This window comes from Mastomys coucha, unplaced genomic scaffold (assembly GCF_008632895.1).
Source record: "Mastomys coucha isolate ucsf_1 unplaced genomic scaffold, UCSF_Mcou_1 pScaffold15, whole genome shotgun sequence".
NCBI lineage: Eukaryota > Metazoa > Chordata > Mammalia > Rodentia > Muridae > Mastomys > Mastomys coucha.
Window position 1 is genome coordinate 24,368,428 of NW_022196897.1, and position 17,438 is coordinate 24,385,865.

The 17,438-nt window shown below is 39.1% G+C and overlaps 1 protein-coding gene and 1 pseudogene across 1 annotated transcript; one reads left to right on the forward strand and one right to left on the reverse strand.

The window, feature by feature from the left end:
* Positions 1-950: 950 nt before the first annotated feature.
* On the forward strand, positions 951-10,054 carry LOC116091931 (olfactory receptor 50-like). The gene is made up of 2 exons (XM_031373352.1): positions 951-965; positions 9,122-10,054. Exons 1-2 carry the CDS (start codon positions 951-953, stop codon positions 10,052-10,054), a joined length of 948 nt encoding a protein of 315 aa, XP_031229212.1.
* Positions 2,780-4,065, reverse strand: LOC116090491 (annotated as a pseudogene).
* Positions 10,055-17,438: the final 7,384 nt, after the last annotated feature.

Here is a 17,438-nt window from a genome sequence, read left to right on the forward strand (position 1 = left end):
CCTAAGACTCGTGGGGCATGTGCCTCCCAGGTGGGTGCTATAGTTTTAGAAACTCACCAGAGAGAAAATGGAGGCTCTCACCGAGTCTCTGGGTTAAGGCACTCCCTGGAGGTTGGCCCTCCACTTGCAAGGAAGGGGCAGGTCGCTGATCCACCTCTGTCACTCGGAAGCTAAGAGGATCTTGTCCCTGCCCCCTGCATCTCCCCTGTGACTCGTGGGGCCTGTGCCTCCCAGATGGCTCTTAAAATAAACCTTTAAAGAAACCATTTTGATTCTGGTTTCTGTCTGTACCTGGAGCCCAGAGCTGATCCTGAGCTTTCAATACCCAAATATCGATGGGAGAGAGCTGGGCTCCCAGGGGTGCCAATATTCCTGTGAGCACTGGTAAGACTACCACTGCTGCTATCATAAGTAAATCCAGCTCTTTTCCAGCAGTTCTGGGCAATAAGTGAGAACCTGGTCCAGCCGGGTCTGTCTGGTGCTGAGTGGAATTGCCAGTGCTGAAGGCTCAAAAGAAACACACTGGGTGAGGAGTGTTGTCAAAGCAGGAACTCATTTAATTAAATTAGCCTCTTGCTTATATAGGGTGGTGGGAATTTTTGGTGGGAGGAGATGAAGTAGGAGGTGGGGAAGGGAATGGTTTTGGAGGGTATGGGTTGACTGACAGCGCCAATGGAATTATTCTCCTTCAGAGGTAACTAAGCAAAGGCGGGCTTAAGTGGATCATGCTAAGTCACTCTAGTATGGAAGTGAGTGAGGCAGGTACCCAGATTCGAGCCAGGCTCAGGTTCTTGCAGCAGGCAGTAGATTCTTGGCCTAATTATGCCCCACATCTTTCCCTTTTTTCTTTTTATGAGCAGATCACATGGCTCTGTCTTAGGTTGTCCCCCTCCTGGGGATCTTACCTATCTCTGGATACCATGTATTATGCTTCTTCAGGGGTCTGCTCCATGACCTGTCTTAGGGTGTCTCAGCGCATCTGAGATTTTACCCATCACTGGTCAAATGGAGAGCTGTGGAGGGTTGCTCATACTCTGAGGGCCAATCATATGTTGATCTTGGCTCTCAGGACTTGAGCCTTTGATAATGTATTTCAACTTGATGGAGCCTTATATTCTCTAGGCATTGTTGAACAAATTGTGTGAGCTGGTTAAGCACACATGGCCCCGCCATCAGGAGGAGTAGGCTTTTGGAGGATCATCATCATTGTCATCAACAGGGGAATCTTCATTCTCTTTTCTTGATAAATCTGTGGAGGAAGCAGGAGAAGGGCTCCCAGGACTGGGAATTTCCCTGAAGTGATTATGATCATTATCTCCCTGTTAGAATAAATGTTTTATGTCTCTGGCCTGTATCCAGATTGGTCTTTTTCCATTTAGGGGGAACATGCACCCAAACTCTCTTCTGGCTGTCAAGAGCAGGTCTGGTCCTCTCCAACCTCCAGTCAGTGGGTCTCTCCACCTGACCCAAGTGGACCTGTATGAAACCAATGAAGACCAATGTTTTTGAAATGGGGACAAATGTGGATCTTCTTTAGACAATTTTAAAATATTTAATGGAAATAGTGCCTTTTTCGACTGATCATATTGGGGTAGAGACTCCCCCTTTTGTTTTTGTAATTGAGTCTTAAGGACTTGGTTATAGTGTTCTACAATGGCTTGTCCCCTGGGATTATATGGAATCCCTGTTGAGTGGGTAATTTTCCACATCCCTAAAAACCCTAAAAAAGCTTGACTTATAAAGCAGGGGCCATTATAAGGTTTTATCTAATCAGGCAATCCAAGAATAGCAAAACGTTGTAGTTTATGAATTATGGCATGTTTGGCTTTTCTCCAGAATGTGTAGAAGCCCAGCAGGCATGGGAAAAGATATTAAAAACATATTTAAACTTTCCAAAAGGAGAATAATGAGTAACATCTATCTGCCATAAATTTTTGGATTGAAATCCATGGAGGTTGTTCCTCAAAGCCTGGAGGGGAAGCACAAGGAGGAAAGGTTGGCAGGACTTGCACATGTGTGGACAATCTTTTTAAGATCTTTGACTGGTCTATGGGGGAACCTATGATGGAAGGCCCACCAGTTAATATGGGTCAAGAGGTGAAAGCGGTTGGCTTCCTAGACAATGTGACATTGGAGTCCAGATGCCATCTCGTCAGCCAGGTTGTTTCCCTTTGACAAGAAGCCTGGGAGATTTTGGTGACCTCTGAAGTGTTGAAGATAAATGGGATTTTGTCTTTGTCTAAGATGGGTACATGCTTGAATAATCAAGGGGGATATGGGATTGGAATCCAGCCTAATATGGGCTTCAGGCAAATTGGGCAATAAGTTAACAGCATATAAACTATCAGAAAACAAATTAAACATACCAGGGATGAAATCCAATTCCATTATGACAGCAAAGAGCTTCTTATATTGGACTGATCTATCTACCTCATACACCTCAGAACTAACAGGTCTAGGTTCATCATTTTTCCCCAGAGGAGAATAGATGACCACCAAGGATCCCAGGTGCCCACCATCAGTAGAGAACGTGGGAGAATTAGGATCAGGCTTAGATAAGAAGAGTCTGGGAGGCATTTACTCCAACCTGGAAAACAAGCTAATCCATCTATGGGGACCAAAATGACAATCAATCTCACCCAGGAAGCCTTCAAGGGCCAAGGCAACACACTTATTTTTTTGTAGCCAGGTGAAATCAACCATCCTGAGGAGAGTAATTATAGATTGAGGTTCGATTTCAAAAAGTCAAACTGAAACATCTCCTCCCTTGGTGATACAATCAGCAATCTGATTGGTCATGGAATAAACCTGGGGAACTCCACCAACTGAAAGGTGAATCTAGTGCACTATCTTTTTGAGGTCTTTCAAAATCAATTTTTGCATTAAATCTGACTTTCCCTAATCTCAGATCTGTGTCTTTAACATCATGTATTGCCCTTACTGCTGGGTTGCTCTCCAGGAGTTCAGTAAGCTGCTGTACTTGCCCTGGTTAGATGGATGATCCTAGGAGTGCTTCTGTGTTAGTATAGATGAGGAATGCTGAGACCACACCTAGTAAGGTGACCACACCCAAGGAACCCAGGCTGTCATACAATGGATTGCCTGTTATGGAGGTAAGGCCTATGCACATAGCCACTATTATCACTCCTAAGACTGCTGCAGTGTCCTCCAATAGAATAACATTTGTACTCGAACATAAGTTTCTATAACATACTTATAAAATGATATTCCTTTGGCCTGAGAACTCCTGGGAAGTTCATTTATGGTGGCAAGTAGTGTTGCCTTCAGACACCAAAGATTCTGCTGAACTATAATATGCCTATAGAAGGGATTCCATTGGTTGAAGATGAAGTAATCCCATGATTCCATGGTACCAAGAGAGTCCTGTGCCCTTCATGAAAATATCAACACCACTAATCAATGATGAAATATAGTGTATATTTGAAAAGCTGTATGGGTAGGAAGGATCTGGTATTTGAACAGATTTGCTGGCTCCCAGTGCTAGCAAACCCTGGTTACAAGTATCAGATAATGAGCATATAGCTTCTGAGAACATATTTGCTGAACCCATAGAAATCCAGGCAAGGAATTTAAAGATGTTTAAGCCATTATTGCAAATAGCAACCATCACTGCTTTTCTTGGTCCTTTAAGGAACACTGAGATAGCTCTGGAGCATGGCTTTGTGTTTCCCAAGACATCACCATTGGCCTTCTGGTTGATTCTAGCTATGGGGGACTCGGTAGGCCCTTCTAGAGGCCTTTGTCCTTCTTTTCTTTCTTCTCTTTGTTTTTGTTCTTTTTTGGAAGGACTTCTGCATCTGCTCGTGGTTTGCCCCCTGCCTTGGATTTGCGGGCATGCTGGGTGGGTTCCGGAAGTCTATGGGCTTCTACATCAACTTCCTGGGGCGGGGACTGGGTCTCCAACTCCGAAAGGAAGCCTTTGAGGAACTCAATCTTGATCTCCACGGATCTCCTGTTGTCAGCAGTCTGTGGGTTTCCCTCGGGGCATAGCGCCAGCAGTGTCAGGAAGCTACAAGGCAGGTATGCAGCGCACACCAGAGCCATGGCTCTGGCCTTGTGTGGGAGCCAGGAAGGCTTGAGCATAGAATTGGGTGGCAGCACGGGGCCCTCGTGGGGGTGAGAAAGGACATGAGGAACCCTGGGAAGCAAGGTAGACTTCGAGGGTATCCAGAAAGGGGTAACAGAGGGAGATTGATGGAGGTCAATGGCCTCCGGGAGAAGTTCTGGAAAGCAGCGCTCTGGAGGCTACTGGGTGCTCCTGTCCCCACATGGCTAGCTCTCACAATGACTGTCCTCCACTGTGCTTACAATGGCCTGCCCCTGCAGGGGCTTACTGGAGGGCCAAGGGGTACTGCCAAAGGGATCAAGTGGGGGATATAAGGACTCTAGTTCGAGATAGGCCTAGATGAGAGCTGCCTCATAATTTATGAGGGTACACTCACCCGCAGACTGATTAGCCTGTCATTGTTCTTCTGTTAGGAGGTTGGTAAGTCCTCACACCGGACACAAGTTTGTTGGCTCTTTGCCAGCAGGTCCAAGAGAGAGGAGAGAACCCAATCCAGTCAGGTTTGTGTGTGGCTGAGCAAGATGGCCAGTTTCAAAGGCCCAAAATAAACACACTGGGCCAGGAGCCTTGTCAAAGCAGGAACTTGTTTAATTAAATCAGCCTCTTGCTTATATAGGATTGGGGGGAATTTTTGGTGGGGTGAGATGAGGTAGGAGGAGGGTAAGGGTGATGGAGGGTGTGGAGTAACTGACAGGGCCAATAAGTTTATTCTCCATCGGCGGTAGCTATGCAAAGGCGGGCTTAAGCAGGTTCTGAGTCACTCTAGTATGGAATGAGTGAGGCAGGTCCCCTGACTCGAGCCAGGATCAAGTCTTTACACTAGGCTGTAGAGTTTTGGGCCAAATTAGGCCCAACAGCTATGAACATAGTGGAACATGTGCCCCTGTGGCATGGTGGGCATATTTTGGGTAGATTCCTAAGAGTGGTATAGCTGGGTCTTCCAATTTTCTAAGGAAAATTGATTTTGTGCTTCTTGGCCATTCAAGATTCCACTGTTGAGAATTCTCTATTTAGCTCTGTAACACATTTTTATTAGGCTATTTGGTTTATTGAATTCAAACTTCTCATGCTGTTTATTTATTTTGGATATTTAACTCTGTCAAATGTAGGGTTCCTGCATATATTTTACCTATCTGTAGGCTGTAGCTTAGAAGGAAGGCAGTCTACCACGGTTTCTCCCAGTCTTACAGGTGTTTAGTAGAGCAGGAAATATCTTCCCCAGGCTAATGTTTGGTATAGCAGAGAATCTCTGCCTAGTTGGGGATCTGGGTTATGGAATGTAGGAGGGTGGTGGGAGCCTGGGAATAGGATGGGCAGAGGTTGAAAGTGAGTCAGTTTGGCAGGAAAGCAGCTTATCTGTACTTCTCCCAGTCTGAGAAGTCTTTCGTAGAGCAGGGAATTTCCGTTCATCATCTTTATTTATATAAAAAAAATTTACATTGCTTAATTTTCATGCAGTGTCATAACAATATACCAGAGATTGGATTAATGGGAATACATTTTCCCACTCTTCTAGAAGCTAGAAGTTCAAAACCAAAGAGCTGACACAAGGTTTTTCTGTTTCCTTCTGGTGGCAAAATTTTGTCAGTATCTTACTGACTAAAATCTGCTGTGTGCTCACTGTGGACATATTTTTGTGACAGGTGGCAAGGGCATTCTAAGGGAGAGACTAATCTTATTGGATTAGGGACCTATCTTAATCATTCCCTTATTAGTTTAGTATAAACATCATTTTCAAATAGAACTATACTCATTGTTAAGGCTTCAGCAGGTTTTATCATTCAGTGCTTAATAATACGCATAATTATAAAGAATTATTTTTTATGTTTTACTATACTTTTGAGGGCATTTTTCCCTTCATAATTACCTTCTTATTACATTTTTTGTCATGTAGTTGGCCTGGGATATTCCTTATGTAAAGTATCAAATTTATTTGTTGTTGAAATTTTTTCTGCTCTTATGAAAATGTTCCTACTTTATTCTGCTTCTACTTGTATATGACAAGTATCGTTTGGTGTAAATTTGATATTACAATGCACATAAGTTGGAAATGTATATTTCCAATGGTAAATAATAAATACTATTTCTTTGTTAGAAGTGGCTAAGATTTCTAACTAATGTGGATCAGGGTATTCCATGAGCATATGTAAGAGTAAATTTCCAATTCCTTGATGTGTAATAGCAGAACTTCATAGATATTTCTACAAGTCTTTCCCTATTATTGTAAATATTGACCATGTCTGGCTGAAGTAATAAGCCCATTTTGAATTATTATCCCATAAATTATATTAGACTCTGTTTTCAGCTCTTTTGTGTCTGTCTATGAGTGTATTTTGTTATTAAATGTCAAATAATCACAGAGGTCATGACATAAATAAGACAAAGTGATTGGGAATCTTGTTATGGTTGCTACCACTATTTCTCAAGGGAGAAGGGACTCTCAGATCTGCTTCAAAAAACTTCCTCCCCTATGGGAGTCAATGACAACAAAGCAATTTTGTCTTGAATGACTCTAATTTGGATCTGGGGACAGATATTACACCCTAGGTCCTCTACATGATTTTCAAAATTAGAGCTTACTTGGACTTCCCTGAAGACAAGGATAATGTGTATGTTCATGTATCTGAAATATCTGATTCTGAACTGATTATTCTTCTGATCATTGCAATGGATGTATGTATGACTGCTTGAGAGAATCCACCACTTTTGCTATGTTGTTATCTTTCTAGAGAGAAATGGAAGAGATTTTCCATGCTTTTTAGCTAAAGGTATTGTGTTCATCATCTAAGTCAGCCTGTCAGATCAGGAATAGAACGTGCATTCTTCTGTATCACTGCACAGGTTTGGGTCTCTCTCTAGATCTCTTTATTTGTCTCTGTGCCTTGGTCTCTTTCTGTTTCTGTCTGTCTCTGTCTGTCTTTCTCATTGTCTGTCTCTGTGGTCATCATGCATTTCATATTGCAAGGATCAAACCATCAAATGGAAAACAGTTCTTCATATGGTAAAGTACCATTTACTGAGAACCTGCCCAACTTTTGAGATAAAAAGGTATTGTCTCTCAAAACCCCTTTCATAGAATATTTTTTAAATGTATCCATTTTTGAAAAAAAGCATGAAAATCATCTTTGCTCACACTTAATGTCAACACACAATTTCTGTTGTATTTTCTTCCAACTTCTCCCCAAATCTCGGTGACATTTTCCATAATAACCCCCGGTGTTCATATGCCAGCTAATATCCTTGGCTTCTCAAATCTACTTTTTACCTGGCACCCAACAAACCATTTGCCATTTTCTGTTCATTTTCCCGAGTGTTACTATTCTTGAAGAGATGGAAACTTTTCTACCAGAGGAAATTATACCTTATATCAGCTTGCTCCTCATATATTCTTCAGATCTTACATGTCTGTGATTGGCCATTTACTTGGACTTCCCTCATTTTTCAAAGTAGCTTGCACTACCCTTCCAAACTCTTGCATAGAGACACAGTTTTACAAAATTTGTATGTAGGTTATTACACTAAAGGTTTTTCCTATAATATATATCAGCTTCTTTATCACCTTGGCCTCTTGTGACCTTATATTTTCTCAAAACCATGGCTGCCCAATTCTGTACAATCATTTCTGAATACAACATATATACTATATAAAATACAACAATAATAATGATAATAATATTGCTTATTGCAATATTGTTAACATAGCAAAGTATATGAAACCATCTGTCTGTGTACAGATAGATAATTAACATTCCATTGTGATAATTATTATTAACACAAAAATGTGTAAGAAATAAATTATAATTAATTTCATACAACATCACATTAAGTGATTTTTTTATTTTACTGAGTGAGATTGATGATACATAGGCATTTAATCAAGTTGGGAGACTTCATAGAATTTAAGACTTGAAAAGAGTGAAGAGGCTTGAAAATAGTGAGATGAGTATCAATCATAGAGAAAAACAGGCTACTAAACAAGTCTTCAAATAGCATATAACCGCATAGTTCTCTCTGTAGCTAAGATATCAACTCTAACTTTATTATATTCCTTTTCCTGTTGGTTAGTGATTACTCACTTGCATAGGAAGTGATTACAGAAAAAAGAGAGAATTCCAGTTTAGCAACAAAGAAAACATGTAGGAAATGCATTAAAAGTAACAGTCTTTGGCTTAAAACCTAGGTTAAAAATATCAGGTGGCAACAAAGACACAATGAATTTTCTTGATTTATCTAGGGAATGGTGGTAAAGTCAAGTATTTCTAGGTGTTTTGTGTACCTGCATGGGATGCATAGGTTTAAGCTAAAGATGTACATGTGGAATTAGGGTCATTTTATGCAGCCTAGGGAGAGTAATGGAAGAGTGAGCTCATTGACTGAGACATTGTTATTACGGGAAGACCTCAGAGCTGGTTTTAAGCTGTTGTTGTCCTTTAAATTGTTGGATTTAATTTATGTACTTAATGCTTTGACCTCTGCCTGATACCGGTATCTAGCAGATTCAAAATACTGGGGAACTCGTGATGGTGGTATAGTGCAGAGGATGGCAGTTTGAGCCAGGAAGCTGGGGTACAAGTTCCCCAGAACTGGTATCTAGCAGATTCAAAGTAGCTCCTTGAGTTACAATATCTAGATTTAATTTGTGGGTAGGAAGCATTAGGTATGTGCATCAAGAAATGTTTAAAATGATGAAGAACATTGAAATCTTGTTGATTTGTCTATTTGCTTCTAACTAACATGCTAATCCTTAATCTAAAAATTTCCATGGCACTTTGAATGGATTTGATAATTATTCTGATGTTTCATTATTTCCATCTAAGAAACATTCAGTTGTTTTGAAGGTGGGAAAATTATGTCCCTTTCCAAACCATCACTAGCCAAGAATCTCCATAAGTTTAAAATAGATGCACTACACAGTTTAAACTAATGCTATTTTTAGTAGTGGTGATTCACAGCATGTTTCTACGATGTAATAGTAAAATTACTTCTCTTTCCCATTTCTTCTTCTACTCACAGCAGAAGAGGAAGACCATAGAGAGAGATAATGATAGCACTGTGTCTGAGTTCATCCTCCTGGGGCTTCCCATTTGGGCAGAGGACCAAGCCGTGTACTCTGCCTTGTTCCTGGCCATGTACCTGACAACTGTGCTGGGGAATCTGCTCATCATCCTGCTCTTCAGGCTGGACTCTCACCTCCACACCCCCATGTACTTCTTCCTCAGTCACTTGGCTTTCACTGACATCTCCTTTTCTTCAGTCACAGCTCCAAAAATGCTCATGAATATGCTAACACACAGACAATCCATCTCATATGCTGGGTGCATTTCCCAGGTGTATTTTTACATGTTTTTTGCTGCTCTTGACAGCATTCTTCTCACCTACATGGCCTATGACAGATATGTGGCCATCTGCCACCCTCTGCACTATACCAGCATCATGAGTCAGAGCCTCTGTGTTCTATTAGTAGTTGTGTCCTGGGCCTTATCTTCAGGCAATGCCCTTGTGCACACCCTTCTCTTGACTCGCCTGTCTCACTTTAAAAGCAATGCCATACCCCACTACTTCTGTGATATCTCTGCTTTGCTGAAGCTGTCCAGCTCAGACACCACCATCAATGAGATGGTCATACTTCTTTTAGGCATGGTGGTTATTAACCTGCCATTCATATGCATCCTGGTCTCTTATGGCCGAATTGGGGTCACCATTCTGAGAACTCCCTCCATCAAGGGAGTCTGCAAAGCTTTGTCCACATGTGGCTCTCACCTTTCTGTGGTTTCTCTTTACTATGGAGCCATTATTGGGTTGTATTTTGTTCCCTCATCTAATAACACTAATGATAAGGATGTCATTGTGGCTGTGATGTATAGTTTGGTCACCCCCATGCTGAATCCCTTTATCTATAGTCTGAGGAATAGGGATATGAAAGGAGCACTGAGAAATATCCTCAGCAGGAGACTGTGCTCACAGTGATGGGTGTGGTCTCCTCTGTTAGCATCCCTCTTTTCTTCTCTTCTCCCATTCATCCTTTGTTCTCTGCAATGGAATCTTCATGTGGCTCTCTTTCCCTCACTCATTTCTCCTTGCATAGTTTCCCTCCATATTTAACTCTCCTGCTGACACTCAGTGTCTTGGGACACCAATGTAGTACATATTTGCCTTTGTTTTGAAAACATTCTAAATATTTACATAGTTATCACCAAGTATTTTTTTTTTATTAGACAGGATTGTAGCTTTTATAGGAAAGATCCATTTTCCTCTCTGAAGATAACAAAAATATTTTTTATTAGATTTTCAATTTTATTTTTGTTTTATCTTATCAGATATCAAAGAAAAATATTTATCTGTGATTTGTCAGTAATGCAATTAACATTTATTTCTTTATTCATTTTTAGTTTTTGGGCATGGGTGTTTTGCCAACATGTGTCTGTGTATCTTGTCTATGCCTTGTTCTAACAAAGATCAGAGGAGGGTATCAAATCCTCTGGGACTGGACTCACAGAGATGGCTGTAAGCCACTACAAACATTCTAGAAATAAACCTGGGTTACATGGGAAAGCAGTCAGTGTTCTTAATTGCTGAACCATCTTTTCTGCCTCTTACATTTATTTTTTAGCGTTTATATTGACACTCAAATGTAGCAGATAGTTACTGGGGATGATATCATTGTTCATAAATGTATATAGTACATAATGTCCAAATCGAGAAAGTATAGTAATTTACTCATATATTTGCATTGACTTAGTATGGAATTCTTTATTATTGCCTTTGGGATAATATATAAATAGTGTCTATAAACACTGCACAAAACTTATTTTTCTTACCATTATTTGGTACCTATTAACTAATCTTTGTCTATCTTTCCCATTTCATTTGTAACCTTATCACATTATCAAATTTTTATTATTTGTGTAAGTGTGGTGTGCTCAATTAATTGTGTTTTTTGAGAAGTGGTTGGGGCTGGTAGCTAACTAAACTGAAAATAAATGGTTCTTTGTAAAAGATAAAAAAGATAAGGACAAGTCCTGTGGAGCATGAAGTTCCTGGAAAGAGGGAGTGAACAGAGACATCATACCTAGTTTTGAGACTTTGGCATAAGCCTCCAGGTGGTGCTGTGGTTATGTGCAGTTTTTGCATCCTAAGAAAGAGGCACTGCTTTTCTGAGTAGGTGATAAAAGATGGCTAGGTAGATATCAGCAAGTCAGAAACACTTGAACTGAGTCCAAGAAGGTATTCAAAGCAGTATAATCCAAATATATTTTATTATGAAATGGAGAAAGAAAGTTTCTGGTGAAACTACAAAAATGTCACATCCCGTAAAGTGATTTTGCCTTTGGTCCTGGAGAATCAACCTCTGTTCAAGCAGAGCGACTTAATTCAGTTGATAATAGTTGATGGAATGACAAATATATCAGTAATATAGAACAGGAGAGTTTAATAGCAATGTAAATGCAGCTCAGCTAGCACTTAGGAGAATTATGCTACTATGTGTATGTGCATGTGTGCGTATGTTAAAATTCATCTACTTATTATTTTTAAACCAAGCAATATTTTACATACTTAGTGGACATTTTATTTAGTCACTACACATTAGAAATAGTACAAAACCAAATAAGTGATAGAAGCTATTCATACTTTAGATACGTGTGCTGTATTATACATTTACATTTGCATTCATATACCTATAACATTTTAATAATATTAAAATACTCATTAATTTCTAGACTTTAATAGTAGACAACTGTCAGTGTTGTCAATGTATTGTTGGTCTTTCCTCAGTGGTATCATATTATCTCTTGAATCTAACCAGTTTCTTGACTATTTTTAATATTTTCCTTAGAGCTATAAGAGTTTTGCATGGATTGTGCATTGTTCAAACTTACCTGTTCTAGTATATTTTTTTAAAATGAGAAATGACTTTATTTATTTTTTTATATTTTGCTTTTGTTGTATACCATTGGCTCTGAAAAATATTCTCTATATTTTCATACTCCACTTCAAGATGAGAAAATAATCCTCTTTGCTCTCAGTGTGTGGTGGTTTAAGTGAGAATAGCACCTATAGGTACATATATTTGAATACTTGGTCCCTAGTTGGTAGACCTGTTTAGGAAGGATTAGGTGGTGTGGCCTTGTTGAATGAGGCCTTTCACTGAGGGTAGATTTTGAGGTTTCAAAAGCTCACAACATTTCTAGTGTTTTTCTCTGTCTCTTGCTTGGGAATCAGGTATATAAGCTCTCAGCTGCTGCTTCAGTGTTATGCCTGCCTCTATGCTCTCTGCCCTTATGGTCATAGAGTTTACATGTCTGAAACTGTAAGCCCCAAGTAAACTTTCTTGTATAGGTTGCCTTGGACATTGTGTTTTTATCATAGCAATATAAAAGTAATTAAGACCCCGTGACTGCTTTTTTTCTTTAATCAATTATACTACACATCTTCCTGTATGTGTATTTAGGTTGTACATGCAGGAGATACCATAAACTGTACACTCAGAGAGTTGTGGTATGTTGAGCATATATTTGGTCAGTTTAACCTGCACTTGCCAAGTCTATCTGTAAAATAGTTCAATAAAAGCCAATTTTAAGAGGTTGTAAGCTTAGCTGTATAGTATCCAAAAATGCAAAATAATAAAGCTAATAAAAATGATAAGTGGTTTCTAATACCTTAATATAGAGGGAGAAAGGCATGAATATGTTGAGAAAAATGTACTTTAGGGAAGAAAAATAAATATTGCGATGTAATTTTCAAACACAGACAGACAGACAAAACAAAACAAAAACAAGAACAAAATACCCAAACAATTCTGTACAACATTGAAAACCAAGCAAAATTTAGCAAATGATTATTAACCAATACTAGTTCAAATAGAAGAGATGTACAATACCAACGTAAACAGTCAATAGTGGTGTTTTTGTGGTGTTCTACTACTATGAAGAGACACCACAATGAAAGCAACTCTTACAAAAGAAAATATTTAACTTGGAGCTTACTTGCAGTTTTAGAGACTTAGTCCATTATCATAAAGGCATAGAACAGAGAGGCATGCCATTGGAGCAGTAGCTGATTGCTTTACATCCTAATCCACAGAAAGAGAAAGATACTGGACCTGGCATGGGATTTTGAAATTCTAGAGCCTACACTCCCAGGGACAAAATGACTTCCAACAAAGGTTATACCTCCAAATCCCCAATAGTTCCACTAACTGGTGAGTAAGCATTCAAACACAAGAGCATATGGGTGCCACTTTCATCAAACCATCACAAGGGGAAAATAGTATGTGGGCCAAGGTTATGGGTTTATATTACTCTAAAATATCAGATTTTGAAACTTCTCTCAAATAATTATAATTTTTAAAATCTCTATTAATTGAAAACTCTGAAGAGTACTTTAGAGTTCTTATTATCTTATCTTTCAGATGATACTTGGTAAGTGTCAGAACTCACTCTGTAGACCAGGCTGGCCTTGAACTCAGAAATCTGCCTGCCTCTGCCTCCCGAGTGCTGGGATTAAAGGCATACACCACCATTGCCTGGCTAGTGTCTTGTTCTTTAATTAGGTATGGCACCTATTTACTATGAGAGACAGAGGTGGCTTGCTCTCCATCTGCATTTCTTGCATTGCTAGTACAGATGTCGGCACGGTCAGGCTTGTTGCAGGCAAGAAGACACTGCTTTCCTGGACTGGTTATAAAGAAGCATGTGGATCACTTACTGCTGTAGGAGGTAAGTAAGCCTGGTTCCTGTATTCCTACCAGCAAATGATAAACATTTGAACTCCTTGGTGATCATGATGATCTCCTGATTTCCCATTTGATGTTTGCCTGTTATATATTTTATTGTAGACTTTATTTTACACTTCATATATTGTGGAGATCCATCTCTTTTCCACTGTTTATATTGCAAGCATCTCCCATTATTGAAATATTGCAAGGGCCAGAGGATCAGGAGGAGTGCTGTGAAATCCTGTCTATTGTACATGATACAGCTGGTATACTCACAAATACACAGAAGCTGCAGATACTTGAATTAGACATGTGCAAACTTAAACCTCTAACAGGAAGTGAGAAGTGGCTACCAAGGTCATACCCTAAATGGAGCTAATGGAAGCTGCTTGGATGAGTATCCTCCTTTAGGGTACTGACCACTAGTAAGTTGCCCAAGATCCAGTGAGTGGTCCTGAATCAATGTGTACATGGACAAAACTACTTGGCTTTATCAGGTTATTAAAATATAACAGGATATGAAGATGGGAGTCATTTGTTTTGTGTGTATGTGGGAGGAATTAAACAGGATAAAATTATATGAGAATGATCTTTATGTATATATATGTGAAATTCTCAAAGAATAAATTTAAAAACTTAAAAAAGTTATATCAATATCTTTTAAAATATAATTATTTTTTATTTTATGTGTATTAATGTGTGCAGTACCTGAGAAATTCAGAAGTGGTCATTAGATCTCTTAGAACTGGATTTACATGCGGTTGTGAGCCAGTATGTGAAATTCTTAGCCCTCAAGCCATCTCCAGTTGCCTGATACTTTATTGTATCAATTTGAGATTTGTCTTCTTTACTCTACTGAGGAAATCACCTCACAAATGATAAACGTTTGATTTATTTACACTAAGTAAGGAATGTGGCATTAGGAGTAGTACAGAGGTTATTAGTACATTCCTATGATAGGTAGACTTTTATTTTTTTCAGAGGCCCTATTTGAAAAAGCAAAGGGAAAAGTCTAGTGAAGTTTGTTCCTACATAGCTTAAGTTAATTCCACCTTAACACATACACTTCATAACTAACAGCATTATAAACAAACAGCTTAATATTTTATGATATTTTGTGGCTGAGTATGCTGAATGTACAACATATGTAGCCCTAGTGATAGTTCAGGTAATCCTATTAGATTGTACAATTAATTAGTTAGTTACAAAAGTAGAAATATTTTAAAATGAGGCTGTTAGCTATCATTTATGGATGAATATTACATGTATATACACTTATAACTGCATGTGGTACATTTTTTCTGTCCATACATTAAGTAACAGGTACCTCAGTGATTACACAATCTATTAGTAGACAGAAGTCCTCAGAGTAAGCTGACTTCATTCTTCTGGATATATATTCAGAAGTATGATACAAAAGGATACAAAATCTCCAACAAAAGAACAAAGAGAACACTAGAAGCTGTGAGAACAGTTTTGTTTGTTTATTTTTTTCTTTTTTGTTTTGTTTGTTTGTTTTTGCTGCTTTCAATCTTGGTCACTGAAGCTTCATTTTACAGTGTGTGTTGGGCAATGAAGAGAGTCATAATTGCTGTAATGCTATGAATAAGTGACTGAATGTTCAGCAACAGATGGCTTAATCTACATCATGCTTTCTTCATTCAAGGCTGAGGAATCATCACAGGGCACAAAGAATGTAAATTCCAGAGGATGGAAAGGGAGTTGTGAAATACTGTCTTCTGGACATGACGTAGATGATCTACACCCAAACTCTTATCAGTTGTGGTTGTTTGCATAAGATCTGAAAAAGTTTAAGCAAGTTACCACTCCATCAGGAATGAAGGAGTGAGAGAGGGGCTCTTTCGACAATAAAACTAGCTGAATGGCTATGGGCAAGTAATGATTGCTGAAGGAGAAATCAGCTTTGTGTGTGTATGTGTGTGTGTGTGTGTGTGTGTGTGTGTCTGTGAGAGAGAGAGATATAGAGAAGACTGACAGACACACACACAGAGAAAGAGAGAGAGAGAGAAAGAGAGACAGAGAGAGAGAGAGAAAGAGAGAGATGCTATTTTTGTAGGTTATCTCTACCCCAGTGAATTGCTCAATACATGGTCATTATTAGTTGTATATGACATGGGGGAAGTTTTATCGCACTCCTCCTTTTCTTCTTCCTCCTCCTCACTATCACCATAATCATTGTCATAAGGACATGAATTTGTTTGGAGTATGAAGAGGGACCAAACTACAGGCGCGTATGTGCCAGGCAGTTTCCCTATCACTGAGTTACATCTTAGTCCTACATTCCTGATTTCATAGTCTTCTATGTTATGACTATGCTATGTTTATTTGTTCTACTTTTATAGACACAAAGTTTTTTCTTATACAATTTTGTCATGATGAACAATAGTGCTGCCAGTGTTCTTGTACATACATCTAGTATGGAAATTCAAAAGGTTCAATGAATTCTATATGCAGAACTATTGAATTGTAGGGTGTGTCAATCCCCTTTATCTGCCATCCTTAGCAGTTAAACTGAGAAGACAATTAGAAAAGGCTAAATAAGATATGTATTGTTTCAATAATATATTTTTAGGATATGGATAATTGGATATAGTAAAGTGATCAGTGGTCATTAAGTGCTTGGATGAGTCCAGAGTTTGTAAAGCTCACCAGGACCAACAGTGGATTATGAGTTCAAAGTAGAGAAGGATAATTTCTCCAGTATGATCATGATAGGCAGGAAACAATGAGCAGGAGCAGACCCTTAAGGCCTGCTCCATGACCTATGTTTATAAGTTGTTTTGGTTTCAGTAGGTATGGCTCTCATAAATGTATGTGTGAATACTTGGGCCACAAAGAGTGGCATCGTTCAGAGATGTGGCTTTGTTGGAGTAGTCATGGCTTTGTTGGAAGCAGTGTGATATTAGGTATTCAGCTTTGAAATCTTAGAAGCTTAAGCCAGATAACTTCCTGTTGTCCATGGACCCAGGAGTAAAACTATCAGCTCCTTCTCCAGGAGCTACATGCCTTCCTACATGAGAACATGCCTCCTGCCATGATGATATTGGATTGAATCTCTGAACTGCAAGACAGCACCAATTAAGTGTGGTCCTTTATAAGAGTTGCTGTGCCCATGCTGTCTCTATATGGTAATAGGTAAGACACTAACTAAACACCATGTTACACAGGTTCCATAATCTCCCAAAGCAGAGTAGCTTGGTAGAGAGCATACATTCAAACGTTCGGTGTAGTCTGTAATGAACTTTCTACATTTTGTATTGAAATCTGACATGCCAGTGGCCAGCCCCTAAATTTTTTCTTCTTGGATCCTCTTGAGGCAGCAGAGGCGAAAGAGTGTCATCAGGGATAAGACTTGACAAGTGGACAGGAACTAAAGGCCCAAGTATCACCAACTGAGTAGAAGAGATGGAAGAAAGAATCTCAGGTGTTAAAACACAAGAGAAGAAGTAGATACATCAGTCAAAGAAAATGTTAAAACTAAAACATTCCAGACTTAAAACATCTCCAGGAAATTGGAGACACTATGAAAAGCAAAACCTAAAAATTAAGAATAGAAGAAAGTGAAGAATTCCAGTTCAACAGCCCTGAAAATATCTTTTTTTTTTTTTTTTTTTC